Source organism: Trichechus manatus, unplaced genomic scaffold (assembly GCF_000243295.1).
Source record: "Trichechus manatus latirostris isolate Lorelei unplaced genomic scaffold, TriManLat1.0 scaffold00024, whole genome shotgun sequence".
In the NCBI taxonomy this organism is placed as follows: domain Eukaryota; kingdom Metazoa; phylum Chordata; class Mammalia; order Sirenia; family Trichechidae; genus Trichechus; species Trichechus manatus.
In genome coordinates this window covers 1,226,268-1,248,628 of record NW_004443960.1, presented here as the reverse complement: position 1 = coordinate 1,248,628, position 22,361 = coordinate 1,226,268, and the positions used below count along the sequence as shown (strand labels likewise).

Genomic DNA, 22,361 nt, shown 5'->3' with positions numbered 1-22,361 from the left:
GAGGTGGGTCTTCTTGACTCCGTCCTGTGGACGTGTTTGCCCCCCAGGCTGGAGTTTCTCTCAGCCTCGTTCAGTGTTCATTGCGTGTTTTAATTTCTTTAATTTCAGAACTCAAAAGCTGTCAAAGGTACTTCTGCATTCTCTGCATTGTTTTTTCCGTTATTTTCACCTCACAGACTTTGATTTCCTCCCTGCATTTACACGTCTTTTCTGTTTTCTCTCTCATCTCCCCACTCCCATCATGCTGCCCTCCTCATAGCTGTTGTTCCTGAGAGGCGGGGTGTATAGCGCAGTTGTAAGTACTCACCGCGCAGCATGGCCCTCTGGCACGCACTCTGTGGCGCCCCGAGACCTCCTGTTTCATGTACGGCTGTCTCTGTCTGTGCCCCGATGCTCTCTGTGTCGGCTGCAGGGTTTGGGGGGAAAGTGTGAGACGCGGTGTGAGCAGTCTTTACCGAGCAGCTCGCCACACACACTCTGGGCCTGGCTTAGCAATATGACCACGACGAGGCACCTCCCCGGGTGGTTGGACGTAACACAGGGAGTACTGAGTTTACCTGCATTATTATCTGGCCCCTTACGGCGATTGTGGTGAACAGCCACGCAGTGCCTAAAAGCGGGCCTCACTCAGGTCCAGGTGCTCCGAGGTCCCGCTGCGTGCACATTCCAGGGCGTGGGTGAGAGGGGTAGGTCCTGACTTCTGGAACCTTGTGACACGGTGACAGCAGCCTCTCCCCCGAGAGCTTGGTGGGGACCAAACGGACACGTGGGGAGTGCACAGCGCAGGCTGGCGCCTTGTAGCACTCATAGTGGGCACGCTTGTGTTCCTGAGAACTCTGGGGCCTGTGCTCACACGGGGAGGAGGAGTCAGCTCCTCGTTGGGGCTGACATTGTCATCAGTGGGGAGTCGGGCCACGTGCTTGCTACTCCTTCACTGGAGCCGGCAGGGGTCCTCCTCACCGCGCCGCTGTGCACACTTTCTCACGGGTTCCCACTTCATGCAAAACTGCCCAAATGCCCCCACCCCCAGTGGCTGCCCAGCGTGACCTCCTACACACACCCCCGTCCCCAGATGTCTGCCTCCTGGCCTGTGGGCTCCCAGACAGCCTCCGCCGCGTTCGTCTCTGAGTCAAAGGGTCCCATCCCCACTGTGTCTCACAGAGCCAGCCAGCACCTAGCTGGCAAAGTGCCACCGACTCCAGGCAGTCCACCCATCGGGGCTGCTGGCTCAAAGGAGCAGGGGCTGGGAGCCAGCGGGGGGTGTGTGTTGAGGGCAGGAGGCCTGGGCTGCCCCCGAGGGCCATGGGGGAATAGCTGGCACTAGGCAACACCCGGAGGGGACACAGGGCCAGAGGCCAGGCGTCTGGACCCCATTTGAGTGTGGGGAGCACGCATGCATCCAGAAATTGGATCCCACAGGGAGGAGTACAGACACTACAAGCAGGGGTGGGGCATGTGGGGGCCTCCAGCAGGAAAGAGGGTGGGCTTGACGAGGGGGAGGACAGCAGCTGGTCCCCGAGTCGGGTGCATTCCAAGGGGCCAGATACAGAGGTACTGGGGCTGGGAGCGGCCAGGCCGGGTGGCTAAAAGGAGGCTGTTGTGTGAGGCGTGGTGTTAGCGCCAGGCCCGTGGAAGTGCTCTCCTCTTTGTGTGTCTGTTTGGGGAGCGCTGTACTAGGCTAACAGCTCTGCGAAGCACCGTGGAGGGGAGATGCCAGCCTGGGTTAGTGCTCGGGACCCTACCTGCAGGAGTGCTGCACCTTCCTTCCAGTACCTCACGGGCCCCAACGCGCCTCTGCCTGGATGATATACAGAAACCTGGTGCCCTTGAGCTGACCCTGACTTACGGCAACCCTGTGTGTGGCAGAGTAGGGCTGAGTTTTCAGAAGTAGATCACCAGGCCTTTCTTCTGAGGCACTTCTGGGTGAACTCAAACGTCCCACCGCTCGGTTAGCAGCCGAGTGCATCAAGCATTCCATCGCCCAGTGACTCCTGCTGGTCGTAAACGTGACCGTTGCTGGTCGTCCACAGAGGCCCCCTCTGCACGTGGTTTCTCACTCAGCCCTCGAAGGCCTGAGCTGGCGGTGATTGCAGCTGCCGCGTAAAGATCGAGTTCATACGAGGACACAGTTGTCTGTCCTGCTGTCTGAACTCCCAGCCCCAAACTCTGACGAGTTCCCGTGACCCCAAAGATTCCCACTGCTTTTGGCGGGACTGGTGTCCATGTGTGCCTGCCAGTGGGAACTTGTCCCCTAATCAGCATGGATCAGAGGAGGGGACGGGGTGCGGGTGGTGGCGTTGGGTGTGAGCTGACAGGTGAAGGGTGCTGTTTGTCGCTCAGCCCGGGGAAGCAGACCAAGAGGACCAAGCAGACACTGGGCATCACGGGATCCCCCAGATGGTGGGCAGGAGGCCCCTGCGGGACTTCATGGGGCTGGAGGATGGCGACCGGGCCACACGGGACGCCATGCTCAACTTCAGCTTCTTCGTCACCGTCGGGGACATGGATGAGGCCTTCAAGTCCATCAAGCTCATCAAGAGGTAAGGCGTGGATGCTCTCCGCATTCCTTACCGCCGGGGCGTCTCTTCCCCTTGAGTTAGACGCTGAAGTTGCTCAGTCCTCTGTGACTGTGTCAGGGTGGCTCGTGGTCTTTACTCGGTCCTCTGTGACTGACTGTGTCAGGGTGGCTCGTGGTCTTTACTCGGTCCTCTGTGACTGTGTCAGCCTTGTGGTCTCCGCACGCTGTACCACCTGCCCCAACTGGCGGCTGCCAGGCCTTGCTGGTCCGTCCTGCAGGTGAGCCATGGTGGCAGGCAGCCACACTTGGGTCCTCTTGGGGTCTTTATTTATTTAACCATTTCAATTTATTTTAAACTGTTCTGGATACTTCCTGGTTGAAAGTTCAGAGGTTGCTAAACATTGATGATACTTGTCCCCTGGGAACCGTTTCTGCTGAGCAGAAAAGCTCTCGATAAACAAACTCTGGTGACCACAGAGTGGAAACACAATGAAAACGGCTCCAGAAGAGCCATGAGCCCAGGGCTGTCTGCGGCCCTTCGTCCCGGTCCTGGGAGAACACAGGCAGGAGTTCCTCACGGGCAAGGGACGCGTTTCCACTTCCAAAGGGCAGAGAAGTGTAACCAAAACGGGGAGGGGGGTGAGTAATCAAGTGCCTGGGGCCATGCGCCCTCACCCTGCGGGGATGGTTTCTGCAGCACGGAAAACAAACACTAAACCCACTGCCGTGGAGTCAGTTCCGACTCAGAGCGACCCCGCAGGACAGAGGAGAACCGCCCCACGGGGTTTCCAAGGAGCGGCTGCTGGATTCGAACTGCCGACCTTTTGGTTAGCAGCCGAGCTCTTAACCACTGCACCACCATGGCGCAGAAAGCACCCCTCCAAACAACACGGGACCCCAGCCTGTTGTCTTTCTAGAACATTCTCTACGGGGCCCTGTAGACGAGGGGCCCTCGGGTTTGGGGGTGGGCCGGGGGCTTCATGGCAGGGCACGGTCCTTCTCCGCACACATTCCAGCTGATGTAAACGTGACCACACACTGACCAACCACATGGCCAACAGCTGAGACAGTCATATCTGTGATAAAAGCAGGAACAGTACAGTGTCTTAAATATTTCACTCATGTTTTTGAAAGTTATTGTTAACGTCTGACTGGGAAAGTCCATCCCAGGAATGCAGTTCGGTAGAGGAGGGCATCCGTGTGTGCTCATCCGCGTGGCATGTGCCCGTCCCCGCGGCGTGCGCCCGTCCCCGCGGCGTGCGCCCAGCCGCATACCGTGTGAGGCCTCACCCTGGGTGTTTCCACACTGCGTGCCGGGTCTGTGGGAGCCGGCCTGTCCACGTGCGGTCATGTCGCTGTCCAGGGCTGGTGGAGAATGCCAGCCCCCGCTCACCATTGTCTAACACTGCACCACTGGAGCAGCCTGGGTTCCAAGTCCAGACTGAAAGAGAGGGCAGCCTGGGCCGGAGGAGGGGGCTAGAGGGGCCAGCCTCAGCCCCCCGGCTCCCAAGGCCATCTCCTCACCTCATGCCTCTGGGTGGCAGTGGGGTCGACCGTACAGTGTGGGGGTGGCATCCGGGCTGGACCAAGGGCTGCTGGGCGCTGGGCCCTTGGGGCAGTATTGAACCCTGTGGTGTAGATCTAGGGGTGTTCTCTTCAACCTGGGGCACTATGGTTGATCCACCTTGTAGAGGGTTAGGGTTCCTGCGTGGTGTCAACAGTTAACACACTCGGCTGCTAACGGAAAGGCTGGCAGTTCAAACCCACCCAGAGGTACCTTGAAAGACAGGCCTGGCGATCTGCTTCTGAAAGGTCATGGCCTTGCAAACCCTGTGGAGCGGTTCTACTCTGCACATGTGGGGTCGCCGTGAGCTGGAATTGACTCGACAGCGACTCCCACCGACAGTGACTAGCTTAGGCGGAGTCCCTGGGTGGTGCAAACGGTTAACGTGCTTGGCTGCGAAAGGCTGGAGGGTCCAGTCCACCCAGAGGTGCCTCGGAAGAAAGGCCTGGTGACGTACTTCTGAAAAACCTCAGCCATGGAAACGCTATGGGGCAGGGTTCTACTCTAACACACGTAGGGTCGCCGTGAGTCGGAGTTGACCCGACGGTGAGTGAACTATAGTCCAGGAGGAGGGCTGCTTAGTGCAGCGGCACCAAGGCCTTTTGTAGCCACAGGGAACCAGGCGGGAGGTGGCTGGGGATTCTTCTGGGGAAGAGTGAGCCAATCTCTCTGGACTTTTTTAAGCCAGGAGATTTGGTCCAAACTGTCCCTCTGCGGCTGCCCACCTGTCCCCAGACCTCAGAGAGCCTATTGGGGTGGGGGTGGGCTCCTGAGCACAGGTCACCGGGGATAGGAACAAGGGCGCGAGTGCCCCACGTGCTCCAGCCGGCCTCGCCGCCGCCTGTCCCAGTCTTGTCTTACTCGCAGTCTGCAAAAACGGCAGGAAAACAGGCCTGATTCCTCTCACCCCCGTGGCGGAAGGACAGAGGGACAAGACACATGTTCAAAAGGACAGTGGTGAGAGGTCTGCGCTTTATTTTAACTTAGAAAAATAACCAGGAGCGAAATGTACACCGCAGAACGGCTCTGCCAGAAACCACAGCTCTCGGGGTGGGAGTCCGGATGCTTCTGGAGCATCTCCCTGGGCGTTCCATGCCACCAACGTAGCCTTCCACCAGCGATGCCCCTCTCTGCAGGCGCGGAATAAATTAAACCCTAGCCAGGTGGGGCGGGCGGCCCCTCACCTGCACCCCGGTTCTCATCCTGCCCGTGGGACGCGTGTGAATGTGAAGCGATGGTGGCGGCAGCGTGACACTTTGTCAGCAGTGGAGCACGCAGAGACTTCCGCGTGCATACCCTATACATACCACATATAACACAGTGACGTACACGAGTGTCCAACACACCTGCGCACAGGGGACCCTTACCCCTGCCCATCTGCACAGCAGTGAGGCAGGCTCTGCAGGCCCCCGTCTCCAGACAGCCCCACTGTTAACAGTGGACACTCGTCAGCAGGGGCTTTCAACAGGGGGACTCCACATAGTCGTTGTCCATCCCGCGGCGGAAGCGGGCTGCGAGGGAGCGGCGGATGACGATGACGCGGGGTGCCATGCAGTCCTCCCTGCGGTGCAGAATGTTCCAGATGAGGACAGCGGCTGCCAGGGTGGCCAGGAGGCAGGCGCCAATGTTCAGGTAGCAAGACCAGGACAGGCTGGTATAGGAGCCGATCCTGTAGAAGGTCACCAGCCCGATGACCAGGACAAAGCCTGCAGGAGAGAGAGGGCTGGTCAGAGATGAGGAGATGGACCTCGGGGCACTGGTCCCCCACACCTCCACCCTGGGGCATCTCCCTCAGGCTGAGAGGCCTTCGTCATGCCTTTGTTGGGTCCCCTGGCCTGCGGTGGTGCTGGAGGGGGTGCCTGCACACGAGCCTGTGTCTCAGCAGAATGCCGGTCCCCCCCGCGGAATTGCTCCTGGTGGCCGTGAGTGGTCGGGTGGCCTTTCCGCATCAGCCACGCCGGCGCCCGCCACGCCGAAACCTTTGACAGCTCGACAGCTCGCGACCCCCTCGAGGTTTCATAAATAACTCAAAGTGGAAGCCCACACAGGTGTTTTAATGTTGTATCAGAAACAGCTCAGATTTGCGTTTAACTGAGCGCAGATTCCTGTTCAGAGGAGTGTTCTCGTTCTTTGCTTTTGCTTTTTAGAGGAAATAGAGGTTTTCTTTCACAAATCCAGACAGCCCAGCTTCAGTGTGCTTAGGGAAAAGGGTGGGGTCGCGGCCCCCTGGGGGCAAGCTTCCGTCCAGTCTGGCGTGGGACTTGAGAGGGCAGTGGGATGGGGCCAGCTCTGGGGTGGGGTCCCGAACAGCCGAGGGGCAGACCGTGGGGACACAGACCGCGTGGCCCCCAGAGCACACTCAGACATGGGCTCAGCCGTGCAGGAGGGGCAGTGACACCGGCCGCTCCCAGGAAGGCCCTGTGACTTGGTCCCAGTGAGGAAGCAGGCAGGAAGGAAGCGCGAGCGAACGTGGCGTCTCTGCAGGCTGAACCGCCGTGCCTGCCGCTGCGGCCGCTCCCAGGAAGAATCTGTTTGCTTTGGAAACGGGAGCTGCTGAGCCAGGACCCACGCCGTGAGCAGACGCTGGTGTGTCTGCAGGCACGGGGGCAGGGTGCCCCGGAACCCAGAGCGGGCGGAGGGCCCACGGCTTTAGGAAACTGGGGGCCTGGCCAGGCTCTCTCCCCTGCAGGACAGCGCCCACTGTGGGGCAGGGGCGCCTGGGGGAGCCTCCCTCAGGGAGCACTCACACTCGTTTGAGCAGAGAGCCCAGAGCCTGTGCCTGGAGCACCCAGGGAATGTTCTGGAACTGAACTGACGACTCCTGTGTGGGTGCCATCCACAGGGCTTAGGGAAGATCAGTGTGTAACCCTAGTGAGCGTTCGTGAGGCCGCCACCCGGCCTCAGTGGCCCCTGCGGTGCAGGCACAGGGAGATGGCACTCGCCCAGGCCTCACGGCCGAGCCTCTCCAGCACACATACACTGGCGCTCTGATGTTCTCTTATCCCCAGAGTCTGCATCAAACCAGCCCGGAGCCCCCTCTCCTGGGCGTTTCCCTGAGGCCCCTCCGTGCTGCGCCACCACGAGGGGACGAGGCCGCAAGGAGGGGATGCAGGAGGAGAAAGGAAGGAGAGTCTCCAGAGGACTAGATGGGAGCCTACCCCAGTGTGTGCCTCACAGCGCAGAGCCCCGGAGAGCGTTCCAGCCTCCACACCCCATCCTAGCGGCTCCCTCCAGGGCCCAGGGGGTGGAGGGAGTGGGATCCACGGGGGCGCCTGCTTCATCAGGTGTGGCCTGTCCACGGGCTCAACCCCAGGCCCTCCAGCTGCCCACATCCCATGCCCCTCGGCCCGTGGCCCCATGGCCCTGCTGCCCACGGTCCGTGGCCCCCCAGGGCTCACACCCCAACGAGAAAGGCTCCGTGTGCTAGGGCTAGATTGGCCAACGGACTGCAGTCAGCCAGCTCACACCCCAGACAGGCCTCAGGAAGGAGAGAAAACCCTGGCGTTCTGGGCCTGCCACGCTCCCTGAGCTGGACCAAAAGGGGAAAGGAGGAGGTGAGAGAGACAGACCGAGGAGACTGATGCAGAGCCTGCTCTGTGATGACGTGTCGGACAGACAGACGGCACGTGCACACCCAGAACCACGGCCTCGCTCTGTGGCCTGCGATGGCCTGGGGCCTGTGCTCCTCGCAGCAGCCACCTTGGGGTGTGGGGTCAAGGGCTGTTGGCCCACCCTCCTGACCAAGGGAAAGTAGATGAGAACACGGGAAAATCCTCAGAGAAGCTGGAAAGAAGCGCCACTGTGCCTGGAGGCTGAGCGGGTCGGGGCTGTCGTGGTTGTAGGTTTGCCCTCACATCACTGCAGCTGGGGGCAGTGGGCACCGTGTGAGCCTGGTCCCAGTCCCAGGAGCCCCCGTGGAGCAGGCTTGCGAGGAAACAAGGCCGTCTGCTCACCGCAGAGCAGACGGGGGCCCTCCTTGCAGGTGGTTACGCTCTCCCACCAGCTGCGGACCCTCCGGGCCCCTCGGGGACTCCCGAGCGTCTGTCCTTTCCCCCCTTGGGGAGCATCCTCCCCCACGCCCACCCCCCGCGTGGGGACCCGGCGGGGCCTGCACAACAGGTAGCGGCGGCGGCGTTTCCTGTCCCGCGGCAGGATATCCTGGCGCCCTGCAGTCTCTCCCGACTGTTCAGAACAGGCCCAGGCGCCGGAAAGAACCTCGCTCTAAAATTAGCCCCGAGAAGAAAGCGCATGCCGCTCCGGGACTGTTTGTCAACGGAGCGCGTCTAAACAGGGCCCTGTTTCCTCGCTGGGAAAACAGCGGGGGGGCGGGGGGTGACGGCTGGGCCACCAAGGGCAGGGCGGCCACGGAGTCAGGGACGGTGGAAACAGCCCACCTGCCCATCGCTGTCTGAACAGAGCCTGGTCCGACCTTCCAGGGGCTGTATGGCCTGGGACTGCTAAGGGGAGGGCAGCGTGCACCTTCCCTGCCAGGACAGTCCCCAGAGGCTGGGCGGCACACCTTCTTCTTGGGGCCCCACAGGACATCCAGGCTGCATGCCAGTTCTTTTAAAATGCCTGCGTGATTTGGAAATAGCTCTGTCTTGTTCTGAAATAGCAGTTTGCAAGAAACAAGGTTCCATCTTGGTGTGTTCAGGCCCACGGCGTCCCCCTCGTCATCCAAGTGAGAGTCTGCAGGAGGTTTCTTCAGACGCAGTGAGCCGTGTGACTGTCACACTGAACCTGTTTTCAGAATGAAGAGCTTGGTGCTTCTGTTTCTTTTCTGCCACTAACATGTCTCTCTTCCATCCAGCTACTCAGATGTCAGTGTCAGTAAGACCCAGGAAGGCAGTCTCTCTCTCTCTCTCTCTGGCCCTCGTCTCTGAGGGCACAGTGGGCAGAGTGGGCGATTTTCCTAAGTGGGCAGACACCTCATGAAATGTGCGTCTTCACCTGCAGTTTTGTGGAGGGGGGAGGCAGGCAGGGACCAGGAGGTTCTCCTCACCCAGCTCAGGACCACACTTCCCCGCCACACCCATCCCTCATCACCCTGAGCAGGGGCAGCGGGTTTGCAGTCGGGTAAACTGAGGCACGAGCCGGCTCAGGAATTGGCCAGAAGTCACGTTGACAGTGTCAGGACCAGATGCCGTTTCAGCACTTTCCATGAAACTTGGCGTGGGCCGGGGCTGAGTGATCACATCAGCCACAGCGCTCTCACGCGAGGGGGCAGTGACCCTGCAGCCCACGCCGCCCTGCTGATGGCACAGGAGAGCACAGGCTTCCTTCCCTCCGCCCCTCCATTCTCCGCCGTGGGTCCTGCCTCCGTGTGTCAGAGCTTCCTGGGTGCAGTCCTTAAGAACTGTCAGCTGGAAATCCTCTGTTCCTAGAATGTCCGCGTCACACTTCCTGCCTCTCCCCCCGTGGGGTGTCGGGTCTGCACCTCAGCCCCAGCGAGGACCAAGGACAGAGAAGGAAAGGCGGCCGGCTGGGGGCCGGGCCCCCTGTGGCCACATGCAGCGTGGCTTTGCCCAGCCTTGCCTCCACAGCACGTGGATGGAGCATCCCCCTGGCCACCCAGGGAGCAGTGTGGGCTCACCTGCGTGCAAGGAGCCGGGGCTGGGGTCCCACGCATGCTGCGGCTCCCGTTTGCAAACCAGGTGACCCACACCTGCCATAGCAGCGACCACTGTCCCCGACCTGCCTCCTTGTGCATCGCCCCTGTGCCCAGTGATGCAAGAGCCCACACAGCCCCCGACCCTCACGCGCTTGTTGCCCCACGTGCCCCATGGAGTTTAGAAAGGAGCGGGCGCACACCCATCAGCACAAAGCTGCGGGGGGGTGGTCTGTCTTGCTCTCGGCCGCACGATGCGGGGGATGAGCCAGGGGTCACTAAGTGGGAGCCCGTGGCCCCTCCCAGGTCGTCCAGGCCCAGGTCCTCCCCATGGTGCACAGCCCGCCCACCCGCCTGCCCCCAGGTACTCACTCGCCAGCTGGAACGCGGCGGCCATGGCCTCCTCCCAGCATGGGGACTCGGGCGACAGCAGCGGCAGGCCTGCCAGTCCCAGCACGAACGTGAGCTGGCCCGCCGCGAGCGCTGCGGTGGCCACCAGGTTGCAGGCGCGCATCATGTCGAACTGCACTGCGGGGAGAGAGGCGGATCAGTGCGTCCACACCCCGCCCCAGCGTGCCCGCCCTCAGCGGGACAGCATCTGCATCCATGCAGAGACGCTCTGCAGAGCTGTCGGAGGCGTCTGCCGTTCTCTGGTGCCAGGCGGCCCAGCCCCACATGCATGAGCCCGTGCGCCTCCCCAGCCACAGAACGCTCGACGCCACCCCGCCCGGGCTCCCACCCCGCCGGGGCAGGCCTTCCGTGGCAATTTTAATCATCTCAGGAAAGCGTGTTCCTGGTTGGACACATTTCGCACTTTCTGGGCCTGCATTCCGCCTGTGCCCACAAAGGAGAACACGGAGGGTCGGCACACTAACAGAGCTGGGGTCCAGTTCACTGTCATTTCACAGCATCTGGAAATGCCAGCGCTGGCCTGGAGGGGAGCACTGGCGTGCAGGCGCCACGCCCCCAGAGGTGGATGTTATCACCCCCCGGGTGATGGCCCTTACGGGGAGTCTGAGTGACTTGTCTGTGGTCACTCGCAGCCACTGAGGGCTAGAGCCGGATCCACGGCCCTTCTTCCCCCATTCTGCCTCAGCCCTCTGCCCCGTCTGCACAGAGCCAGGACGCCTCCTCTCGTTGCCCCCACCCTGCCCCTGGCACTCTGAGCGAGGTGGGCACACAGGGGTGCTGCCCACAGGGAGTGGAGCTGGCCACGTCTCTGTAGCAGGGAAACCTCTTCCCCCTCAATGAGATCCAAACAGAACCCCAGCTCAGCGGTGATGAAACAGCATTTCGACGGTCCACGCCGATGGTCCACGCCGACGACATTCGTTTATAGGTCTGGTTTACTTTCAAGGCCCACAACACACTGCGAGCCTGTCCAGCAGCAGAGCTGGGACATCAGGGCGCTGCGGGAGAGGAACAGTCTGTGGTGGCCCTCAGCGTCGAGTTGGCTTCTGTAGCGTGTTTTGAAGGAACAGTTTTGAGAAAATCCTGATCCACACCCGGCCCCATGTCTGCTCTTCCTGGGCGTCCCTCTCCCCTCTGGCCCTCATGTGACCGTCACCCGCGTGGCGTCTGCGTACTCCAAGGGATCCAGCTCCCGTGACAGATGTTGCGCAAAGTGGCACCCTTAGCATCTCTGGCTGGGACTCGGGACAGAACCCTGGGACCGTCCACCCCACAGCTCAGACTTCTCAGCTTCCCTGAGAAGTGCTAAGCACGGGTTCCGGGTGCCTGGGAAGACGCGTCGTCTCTGTGAGTGTGCCTGTGTTGTCCGGGGTCCACACCAAGGCCTCACGGGGCTCTCTCTGGGTTTGGTGAGACCCAGGGCAGGTGTGGGCGGGCAGGCTTGGGCTCCTGAGGACCTGACGTGGGAGCAGGCTGTGAGGCCGAGAGGACGCCCTGGACACCCTGGCCTGCGTGCCGAGCCAGTCACCTTCCTGGGCCGCTGGGGACCGAGCCACATGACCTGCAGCCGAAGCTGATGGAGAGAACCTTCTGTTCCCTGAGGAAGTGTTAACTTAGGGCAGCTTCATTTTTATGCTGTGCTGAGTCACGGGAACTTGGGGAACATCCTGTCAGCGGCCAGCATCACCTTTTCAGCCTCGTTCACGAGAAGCTCCTGTTGGCATTTCTGTTGTTTTGAACAGATACTCACTGCTCAGAATCCATGGGGCCACTGCACGTGCGCACTGGGCTAGTAGTGGAGGGGCTTCAAATTGCCCAAGGAGCTCGTATGGTGGCGGGGAGGAAACAGGGCGGGTGGGGACAGATGAGAGCAGGTGGAGACAGGTAAAGGCAGGTAGGGGCAGGTGAGGGCAGGCGGGGACAGATGAGGGCAGGTGGGGACAGGTGAGGGCTGGTGGGGACAAGTGAGGGCAGATGAGTCCCTTGAGGAACTCTGAGGAGGCAGGTAGGCAGGGTACAATGGGCCTTCAGAGGTAGGAAGTCAGGCCTGTTGGGGAGCTCTAATGTGGTCACGGAGAGCTGTCTCAGTTGGTACCTTGGGGACACCTCACACGGAGTGAAAGGGAAGGAGGGGCTGGGCTTTGTGGTGGGAGCCCATGAGAGTTCTGAGTAAGAGGGGAAGGTCTGGTGGTATCCAGGCACGGTTGGCAGGAGACGGCCTGTCCCCTTGGCCTTCGGTGACACGGCCTCAGCCCGTGGACGGCAGGGGTTGGGCAGGAAGGGTTGGTGCACAAGATACCCCAAAGGCAGCGCCTCCTTCCCCCAGATCTGGCTGATGGTGAAAGGTGGAAGCAGGGACTGGAGCCCCGGAGGGGTGGGTGGTCGTGGTGGGTGGACAGACTCAAGGCTGAGGCCGAGGGGCTGAGGGGGCAGGCCGAGCTGGGGGCCAGGTGGGCGCCTTTCCCTCAGGGGGCTCCGGCATCACGTCTCGTCCTGGCCCCGCCCCTCCCACTCTCTCCTGAGACACCTGAATGTTGGGCATACGGGAGACCCGGAGACATGCGTGTGCTCTGACCTCAAACAGGGGGTGTGGCTCCCAGACGGGACAGGGGACCCTCAGCTGGGCAGTGTGTGGTGGCTGGGCTGCGGTGGGCAGGTGGGGCCGGCCCCCTCATGCACCAGGCTGCACTTGTAACCCCATCGCTGCTCCCCTGTGACCTGTGACATGGCATGGCGGTCCCTGCACACGGTCCGTGGGCTTCGCGTCCACAGTGGGCGTAGGACAGGTCTGTGGTCGCCTGTCCCACATGCACACAGCCCCTCGCCGTGCTGTTTTACGGCCTCTGGGAAGCCACCCGAAAGCACCCACAGCCCTGTGCCCAGACGCTTTCTTAGGAAGAGGCAGTTAGGACATCCGCGATGCCGTCGGGTGGCTTGGAAGCCCAGGGTGCCCGGGCCGTCATGGGGCTGCATGATGGTACACATGCCTGCTTAGGCGATGTGGTGCCAGTAACAGGTCCCTCCTGGCTTCCAGAGCAGCCAGGGGGTCCTGCCATGCAATGGGGAGGGGGAGCTGAGGGTCCCCACCTGCCTGCGTCATCCCCACTCCACGCTCCAGCCCCTCCACCTTTGGTCTAAATCAGGCCTCTGTGACCCCATACTGCTCACTGCCTCGGAGACCCCGACAGGTGTGGGAACAGCCCAATTCCGTAAACTCCCTGTGGACTTTACTCCTTAAAAATACGTGTTCTCAGCCGAGACACACGTGTTTCCCTGATGTGAGGAGGACCATCCCCAGGAGGAGCCCCCATCCTCCAGGCCAACCGCTCGGTTGGCGGGGTGGGGCAGGCGGTGGCCTCCAGCCCAGGCCAGAGATCTGAAGGGTCGGCGCACGCCCCCCGCCACGGACCCCGAGACTTACGTTTGACGGTGCCCCGCGCCTCCTGGAAGCCGGCCGCCTCCGAGCCCCAGCTCAGGGCCTCACACTCGTGCTCGTCGGCCAGCGCGGGCTTGGCGCCGGGGCCCGGCCCCCCGCGCGCCCTGTCCGGCAGCCAGCAGGCCCTCCAGAGCCCCACACTGCGCCGGCGCCCATCATCCAGCGTCTGGTGCACCCAGTTGGGAGTGAAGGCCGCCACATTGTTAAGCACCAGGGAGACGAGGGCCACCAGCACGGCCGAGGCCACCAGTTTCTGGATGGTCATTGCCAGCCGCTGCGCTGTCTGCTGCGCAGGAAATCCAAAGTCTGGGCCACTGTGGGGCGCCGAGGGGATCGAGTGGGTGCTGGGAGGCTAGAGGACGTCGCCGCTCATTCTTGGGGCCGCGCGGGGCTCAGCGGGGCCGCGGGGTCCCCACGCTTGATGCCGATCACCCGGCTTCCTGCGCCTGGAGCAGGGCCAGGCCGGTGCAGGGCGCCCTTGCCGCGAGGCCCATCCCGAGGACGCAGGGCGGCGAGGGCCCAGGGTCCTGCACCGTCTTCCCGGGACGTGGGGACGTGGGGACGTGGGCGGCGGCGGCGGCTCTTCTCGCTTGCGGGCAGCAAGGAACAAAGTAACTGGGGAGCTGGCGGCAGGGGTGTCTGTCCCGGCCACACTCCCCAGGCCAGCCTGCTTGTGGGCCACCGCGGAGAGCTGCTGGGACAGGCAGGGGTGCAGCGGGCGGCGGTGACGCCTGTGTCCTCTCCTGGAGTCACCGCCGCGTGGTGCTGGTCCCGGAGGCAGTGGGCCGCCGTGAGGAAGTGTGTGCGCCCTCTTCCCCTGGAAATGATTTTTTTGAGGCTGTTTTTGGTGAGCTGAGGGCGTAGCCAACTGCAACAAACAGCAGCCCTGCCGGCCAGACACGGACAGGATGTGCTTCCTGGGAGGAAGTGCCGGCGCCTCGCGAGGCTGCCCGCTCCTGCCCCTCGGGGCCCCCGCACGCAGGTTCCAGAGCCCACCCCTCAGGGGGCCCCCGCGCACACAGGTTCCAGAGCCCACCCCTCAGGGGGCCCCCGCGCACACAGGTTCCAGAGCCCACCCCTCAGGGGGCCCCCGCGCACACAGGTTCCAGAGCCCACCCCTCAGGGGGCCCCCCCGCACACAGGTTCCAGAGCCCAGCGCTCGCTCCCAGGTCCTGCACGCCGTCCAGCGGCCACCCAGGAGACACAGGGCGCCCCACGCGTCAGGCCTGCCCTGGTCTGCCGTCACCTCGCGGGCAGGCTCTGAGCCACCTGCATGGACCATCGGTCCTGAGGAGGCTGCAAACTGATTGCTTGAGGGTCCCCTGGTTAGAGTTTTCCATCAGAGCCTGAGTGTCTGTCTGCCCCCTACCCTGGTGCACACAAAGTCCCTGTGTCTGTTCCCATCCCCTCTGCCCACCTCCCCGGGTCAGCTTCCCTGCACACTGGTCTGTCCACTCTCACATACCCCGTGTTAGCCCAGAGATGTCCCAGGCCCCACATCCCCCATGTCAACCCAGAAACACCCCCAGCCCCCCATGCCCCGTGTTGGTCCAGGGATGCCCCAGGTCCCCACACCCCCCACGTTGACCCAGGGATGCCCAGGCACCCCACACCCGACTGCCCGTGGTCCCTCGTGGGGGCTCTCTGGCCATCCTAAGTGCCCGGGGCCAGGGCTGCCTGGAGAAGGCATTTCCCCAGAGCTCCCAGAAGAGTTTCCGTCCCTTCCACTATTCAGTGACGTCACTTGTCCATGAGTACTTTGAGTGGCTGATTTCCACATGAAGGACATGGGTCCGGACCCAGAGGACATGCTGCCCGCGCCCCAGGAGGAGCCCCTGCCTAGCCCTTCCCTCCCTTTGCTTAGGCCGGCGGGGGCCAAGCCAAACTGAGCCCTGCTCCTGGTCAACCCGTTCCAGAGCCCCCCACACAGGGGACAGCCCAAGGTCCCCCCATTGCCCTGGGGGGCCACTTCCTTGTGGCAGTCCTGCCCGGGTGTGAGACCCCCAGGAGGTCCCGCGTTGCCCCCATACACACTCTTAGGCAGGTCTTGCCAGTGGCCACTGGGTCCCTGGTTCCAGCCCACGGTGCAGTGGGAGGCTGGGCCATGGGGACACAGGCCCAGGAGCCGACCAAGCCAGGAGGGGCCCTTCTGCAGACATGACCCTGCCCTCAGGCAGGACCGCTGCCCCCACGTCGTCCTTGTGACTGGGGACACCGAGGGGCTTCAGTGGACACTGCCCTCTCTCTGTGTCAAGGCCTGACTGACCGGGCCAGCCTCGTCTCCTGCCCGCATGTCTGCTGTTAGAGGACAGAGGACGACGTGGTGGCTGGTCCCCTGTGTGCCGTGTGCACGGTCGGACACCAACGCCATCCTGCAGGTGCTGGTGGCCCTGACTGGGGAGGGATCTCCGTGCCGCAGCTCAGAGGGGCCCACATGGCCAACAGTTGGGCAGAGAACAGATTCTTCCAGAAAGCCAGGTCCATCCCCCGCTGCCCCATCTGCATCTCATTTGCAGCCCCCGCAGGCTTGATGAGGTGCAGATGGGAGTTACTGCAGACTGCTCGTCCGGGAACAGGAAGTTTGCTGAGGTGGACAGAGACTCACGGGGTGTCCATGTCCTGAGCTTGGGCACTCTGTGGGGGATGCCTCAGGGATGGCTGTGGGCCTGTAGGTGCTCCAGTCCTTGTCTAGAAACGTCCCTTAGTTCTGAGCCGGCTGGGTGAAGCAGGCCACCCTCCCCTTGGTCCACCCCTGACAGCTTGGCCCATGGGTCCCCCGTCCACCCTTGTTCTTGTGCCTCAGAGCGCCTCTCAGCCCTTCCTCATTCCCTGCCCACGCCTGTCCTCGTGCGCCTCAGAGCGCCTCTCAGCCCTTCCTCATTCCCTTCCCACCCCCGTCCTCCCGCCTCAGAGCGCCTCTCAGCCCTTCCTCATTCCCTTCCCACCCCCGTCCTCCCGCCTCAGAGCGCCTCTCAGCCCTTCCTCATTCCCTTCCCACCCCCGTCCTCCCGCCTCAGAGCGCCTCTCAGCCCTTCCTCATTCCCTGCCCACCCCCGTCCTCCCGCCTCAGAGCGCCTCTCAGCCCTTCCTCATTTGGCGGTGTGAGTTCCTGGGGAGAAGACAGGTTGCAGCACCCTGTTGCTCTGGGGGCAGAGTCCTCTGCCGCTCATATGCACATGGCTTGTCCTGGTTTTAGCCCTGGGATGGACCCCCTAGGGCCAGCCTGTCTGTCGGGGAGACACATGGCTGGGGCACACATGTAGCTACACCACGCCCATAGGGAGAGGCCCGAGGCTCCCTCCCAGGCCTCTCTGTCCGTCAGAGAATGTTTGTGTCAGTCAGCAGCTGACGTTGCACCTGCGGTGCTCGGTGTGCCTCCTTGCCCAACCTGAGGACAGAGCGGGAAGGACTGGGGTCGTTGGTTCTCTGCTCCGTACAAAGGCAGGACTTGAGGGCCGAGAACGTGGTTTCTTGCTTGTAGCTGCTGGACAAGCAAGTGGAAGGAGGACACCAGCGTTCCTGAGCCCGACTCTGGCCTGTGACCCGCTCTGCATGCGCCTGAACGGCTCAGACGTGCCTGGACGGTGCCGGTGCTGTGGGCATGTTAAACTGAGTGGGTGCTGGGGCGCTTGCGACCCCAGGGTGACAGCTCCTCATCTCAATTCTTCGTCCAGAAGACAGAGGTGGCTCATCCGGCCCCCTCGAGAAAGGGCAGCGTGGGTATGGCGAAGGGCGTTGGTGCTCCAGAGTGGGCCGGCAGAGTGGTGTGTTCGCCCTGTGTCCCGAGATCACCGGTCTGTGTGGGCTCGGTGCTTGAGGAGCCCAGTGTGGGGCCCAGCAGTGTCGGGGAGGGAAGTCTCTCCACTGCAGGGGCTTGGAATAGAGGTTGTAAAGTGTGTGACATGCACACACTCCACAGGCACAGGTGCACATACACAGGCATGTGTGCACACATGGGCACACGTGTACACACTCATAATGCACACAGGCACATACATGGGCACATACGTGTGCACACATGGGTACATGTACACGCTCACGCACGCACACCCATATACACAGGCACACTCACACAAGCACATACACAGACAGGCACGTGTGTGCGTGCATGGGCACACACACGTACATGCTCATACCTGTACACACACCCCATACACAGGTGCACACACATGTATGCATACACAAGCACACACGCGACCCCCACAGCAGCCCGGCCCACGCCGCAGGGGCTGACCGCACGCGTTGCACAGAACGGGAGCGCTGCGTCTCCTCGGGCCTCGCTCACAGGCCGCAGCCATGGGGGGTGGGCGCACCAACACAGCATCCGCCCGCCCGTGCCGCCTCGTAGCGTGCGCCTGGCACAGAATATAGGTCCTTCTAGCAGGACCCCAAAACGCCGTCAGTGTTGGGGATACACGTGCTGACGGAGGACCCCAGCTGCAGAGACGCACGGCACCCATCCACGATACCCGGGTCCCAGCACGGCATGTCTGATTCCAGTGCACCGAGGACCCGAGGGAGTAGGCTACCACTGTCGCCCACAGGGGACGGGACCGCAGCTGTGCTTGCTCACGAGACCCCCACTCTGTGTGCACCCCGCCTTTCCACTCACTGGATGCTGGGAGAGGTTCCGGTAGTGAGCAGATGGGAGGGAGGTGGCCGCCCACCCTGACCACTGCCGTGCCTTTGTCTGAGGACGGCCTGGGCGGGAGCAGCCGTGGAAGGCGAGGGGAGGCCACCCGGGGACGGGCTCTGCCGGCTCCGCTCTGCCCTGCTCGGGGCTGCCCCTGCGTCACACCCCTGGGCTGCCTCATCCTCGGGGTGTGCAGTGAGTGTGTCCCTATGTGTGCGCACGTGCACATCGTGTGTGTGAGTGCACGCGTGTGTGTACATGGGTGAGGATGTTTCCCGTGAGTGAGTGTGTGCGGCACTGTTGGTGGCAGTAGTAACAGGAAGAGGTACGTGAGGTAGACAGAGAGAATCCGGGAGGAAACTGTGTTTCTCTTGCTCCCTCCCCGTTAGCCATCACACTGAGCTGTCTGTTTGAAAGGCCTCTTTGTCCAGAGTGGTGGGCTCAGCATCTGCATCTGAGGACCAGGCCTAGCAGCGTCCAGAGTGGCCGGGTGCTGAGGGAGGACGAGTGCCCTCGGATGGAGGGGCTGGAGGCGCACCGTTTCCCCTGGGGCCTGTCCACACGATGCGCCACCTGCCCGCGAGCCCCGTGCCGTCCTGGTCCCCCGCCAGCCTCACACCAAGTCAAGCAGAGGATTCCAGGCAGAAGCCTGGGTCAGCACCGCGAGGGCGAGGTGCGTGTGAGCGTGTCAGAGAGGCGTTCAAAGACAAAAGACAGCACTGCTGCCCATGAGGCCGCGTGCACCGTGGTGGGGCTCACCCACGTCTGCCTGTTCTGTGAGCGTGTCAACGGCCACGTTCTTGACCTCATGAGGCCACCTGTGTGGGTGAGGGGTGAGGAGAAGGCATCACAGATGGGGTCAGCCCGTCCTCATGGTCCCAGGGCCTAGTCGGGTTTGAACCAGCCTGTCCAACTCCCCCGCCTGCACTGTCCCCAGACCCTGGCATGTGCTGAGGGAGACTGAGGCCCCGGGAGATCTCACCCCATGCGCGGATGCCGCCCTCTGACTGGGGGTGGGAGGCGATCACGGCCCCTTCTCCCCACGGAGCCCGCCGTTCGGGGGGGCTGAGTAGGAGCTTCCACACATCTCCTGCTCAGGCCAGAAGCAGGAGGCGCTGCCATTGACACAGCTCTGTGTGTGTGTGTGTGTGTGTGTGTGTAGTGTGAGTGTACATGTGAGGCTGTATGTAGTATTGTGTAAGAGAGTATACATGTGTGACTATTTGTGAGTGTGTACGTGACTGTATGGTATATGTGTGAGAGACTCTATATAGTGTGTATGAAAGTATACGTGTGTGACTGAGTAGGTATTTGTGAGAGCGTGTGTATATATATGACTCTGTAGTGTGCGTATGAGAGACTAGTGTGTGAGTGCAAGTGTGTGTATAAACGTATGTGACTATAGTATTGGAGCGTATGTGAGAGACTGTAGTGTGTGTGTGCGTGTGTATGTGAGACTTACAGTGTGTATGAGCACGAGAGTGATTGTAGACATGACTATAGTCTGAGTGTGAGAATGTGTGTGTGCTTATGTGGCTGTGTGTATAGCGAATGTATAGTGTGTGAATGTGTATGTATGTGACTGCGTATAGTGAGTGTACGTGTGCATATATGGCTGTGTATGTATAGCGAGTATGTGTATAGTATTACATGTTTGTGTAGTATGTGAGTGCATACATATGTGAACGGTATAGTGAGTGTGTGTGTGGTGTGTGTGTACATATGTGATTGTATGTGTAGTATGTGCGTGCATACATATGCGACTGTATAGTGAGTGAGTGTGTGTGGCTGTATATGTGGTGTGTGTGTACATATGTGACTGTGTACTCATATGAGAAAGTGCTTGTGTGACCATGTGTATACGGTGTATGAAATAAGGAAAAGTGGGTGTTTGATGGGCTGGAGGAGGAATAGAAGACACAACAGGAGCCGAAGTTTGCCTGTCTGGACAGGACAGCTGTATCTTTGACCCCCTCCTCCAAGGTCTGCAGGGCTGTAGGGGGGACCTGGTGGAAAAGGCAGGGTCCATACGCCCCAGGCTGCAGAAGCAGTGACAGTGGCACCCACGCATGCCCCAGAAGCACCACGTGAGCTCTGAGACACACCCCCAGGGGCCTCACCTCTGAGTCCTCTCAGGGAGAGGAGCAGTGACAGCGGGTTTTCGGTCTGCCGTGTGGTGGGATGCAGGGTGGGAAGGGTCTAAGCATTGCCCAGTACACCCCTTCCTGGCCTGGTGTGTTTGTGGAGCGGAGGGAGGGGGGACATGCAGCCGTGAGTACTCCATGACCACCCAACAGCTACCCTGTCCCACAGTGAGGCCGTCTGGGAGAACATGGCACGCATGTGTGTGAAGACCCAGAGGCTAGATGTGGCCCGCGTGTGCCTGGGGAACATGGGCCACGCCCGCGGAGCCCGTGCCCTGCGGGAGGCCGAGCAAGAGCCCGAGCTGGAGGCCCGTGTAGCCATGCTGGCCGTGCAGCTGGGCATGCTGGTGAGTGGATGGGCAGACAGACACAACTGCCCAGGGCAGGGATGGCAGAGGTCATGGCTGGGAGGGCCCAATCGGAGTCAAGGAGACAGGCTAGTTTAGAAGTTAGTCTCTGTCTCTGTCTCTCTCTCTCTCCCTCTGTCTTCTCCTCTGTCTGTCTCTGTCTCCCTCCTTTTTCTGCAGACACCTGGTGTCGTTGCCCTGGCCATGCATGGTGTCCCGTGCGCCGTGTGTTGTGATCCTTGCCTGTTCTTGTCCTTGCTCATCCTCATCCTTGCCTGTTCTCATCCTTGTCTTTGCCTGTTCTCGTCCTCGTGTGCTCCGTGTCTTTGTCATGGGCCCACCCTCCCCGCCCAGCCATGTGGCCTCTGACGCTGGCCCCATGTTCTGCAGGAGGATGCTGAGCGGCTATACAAGAAGTGCAGGCGCTATGACCTCTTGAACAAGTTCTACCAGGCTGCAGGCCAGTGGCAGAAGGCCATGGAGGTGGCTGAGCGGCACGACCGTGTCCACCTGCGCACCACCTACTACAACTACGCCAAGCACCTGGAGGCCAGCGCCGATTGCAACCTGGCCCTCAGCTAGTGAGCAAAGACAGGAAGGAGATCTGGGGGCCTGGGGACATGGCATACGGCCACTTCAGCCTCGTCTCTGACATTTCCAGTCTGCCCCTCCACCTGGGCTGGGGTGCGGCACCTTCGAGGTGCAGAGTGGGATCTTGGGCTGGTGGGGGCCCCATTGCGGGGGCTTCTGAGGGAGCATGCGTTGGTAACACTGGGGACTCGGGAGACGGGCCACCCCTCCTATGAGCTGACCTAGCCTCGGTTTTCCACATGTGTTAAAGAGGTGCACCTTCCCCGAGGCCTGGCGTCAGCTGTGCGGACTAATGCCGTCACGCTGGTTGGGGGGACCTGTGAGGACAGGCGTGCCAGCATTGTCAGGCAGCACACTCACATGGCACTAACCCCGCCACTGACTGGACCTTCCCAGATGGGGCTGTCCCTGCTCAGACCCTGTGACGGGGTACATGTTGGGAGCGCAGAGAGGTGGCCCCCACAGCCATCCACAGGGGCCACAGGGACCCCTGCCACCGCGACCGTGGCCCTGACCACCACCCAACCACAGCCTGGACGTGTCCCGAGGCACAGCAGCTCCCAGGTGCTTGGCTCTCAAGGACTGAGGCCTCTGTCTCCCCCCGCACGCCCCCAGCTACGAGAAGTCAGACACCCACCGCTTCGAGGTGCCCCGGATGCTGGCGGAGGACCTGCAGTCCCTGGAGCTCTACGTCGACAAGATGCGGGACAAGTGAGCACAGGCTGCCTTGGGGAGGGAGGTGGAGGGAAGTGGGGGTGGAGGGAGGGAGGTGGGCAGTGGGCTCAGGGCCCCCGGCTGCCCGCAGGACCCTGTGGCGGTGGTGGGCGCAGTACCTAGAGAGCCAGGCGGAGATGGACGCAGCGCTGCGCTACTACGAGCTAGCGCAGGACTACTTCTCGCTGGTGCGCATCCACTGCTTCCAGGGCAACACCCAGAAGGTGAGTGCCTCCTGGGGGCTGCCGGCTGGGGAGCCTGGGGGGCAGCCTGGTGCTGTCTCTGCATGTGGGGAGCCTGGGGGGCAGCCTAGTGCCGTCTCTGCATGTGGGGAGCCTGGGGGGCAGCCTGGTGCTGTCTCTGCAGGTGGGGAGCCTGGGGTGGAGCCTGGGGGG

The 22,361-nt window shown here is 61.9% G+C and overlaps 2 protein-coding genes across 2 annotated transcripts in view; one reads left to right on the top strand and one right to left on the bottom strand.

The window, feature by feature from the left end:
- The window catches only part of IFT140 (intraflagellar transport 140), a 60,903-nt gene that overhangs the window by 28,677 nt on the left and 9,865 nt on the right, over positions 1-22,361 (top strand). The window contains exons 17-21 of the mRNA XM_023728382.1: positions 2,341-2,540; positions 20,484-20,661; positions 21,052-21,242; positions 21,868-21,963; positions 22,058-22,190. Coding sequence (XP_023584150.1) covers positions 2,341-2,540; positions 20,484-20,661; positions 21,052-21,242; positions 21,868-21,963; positions 22,058-22,190 — 798 coding nt within the window. The remainder of the gene's footprint in view (positions 1-2,340; positions 2,541-20,483; positions 20,662-21,051; positions 21,243-21,867; positions 21,964-22,057; positions 22,191-22,361) is intronic.
- TMEM204 (transmembrane protein 204) lies at positions 4,841-14,530 on the bottom strand. The gene is made up of 3 exons (XM_004373152.2): positions 13,523-14,530; positions 10,063-10,218; positions 4,841-5,788 (listed from the first exon to the last, which is right to left on the bottom strand). The coding sequence occupies exons 1-3, from the start codon at positions 13,800-13,802 to the stop codon at positions 5,544-5,546; spliced, it is 681 nt and encodes a 226-aa protein (XP_004373209.1). The 5' UTR covers positions 13,803-14,530; the 3' UTR covers positions 4,841-5,543.

What these genes read in the sequence shown, in the direction of transcription:
- TMEM204 (XM_004373152.2), bottom strand. Translation starts at nt 13,802, where the DNA reads ATGACCATCCAGAAACTGGTGGCCTCGGCCGTGCTGGTGGCCCTCGTC. An exon ending in GGCGCGGGGCACCGTCAAAC is followed by an intron (nt 10,219 to 13,522) that starts GTAAGTCTCGGG and finishes CTCTCCCCGCAG; the next exon opens with TGCAGTTCGACATGATGCGC. An exon ending in CGCCGCGTTCCAGCTGGCGA is followed by an intron (nt 5,789 to 10,062) that starts GTGAGTACCTGG and finishes TCTCTCCTGCAG; the next exon opens with GCTTTGTCCTGGTCATCGGG.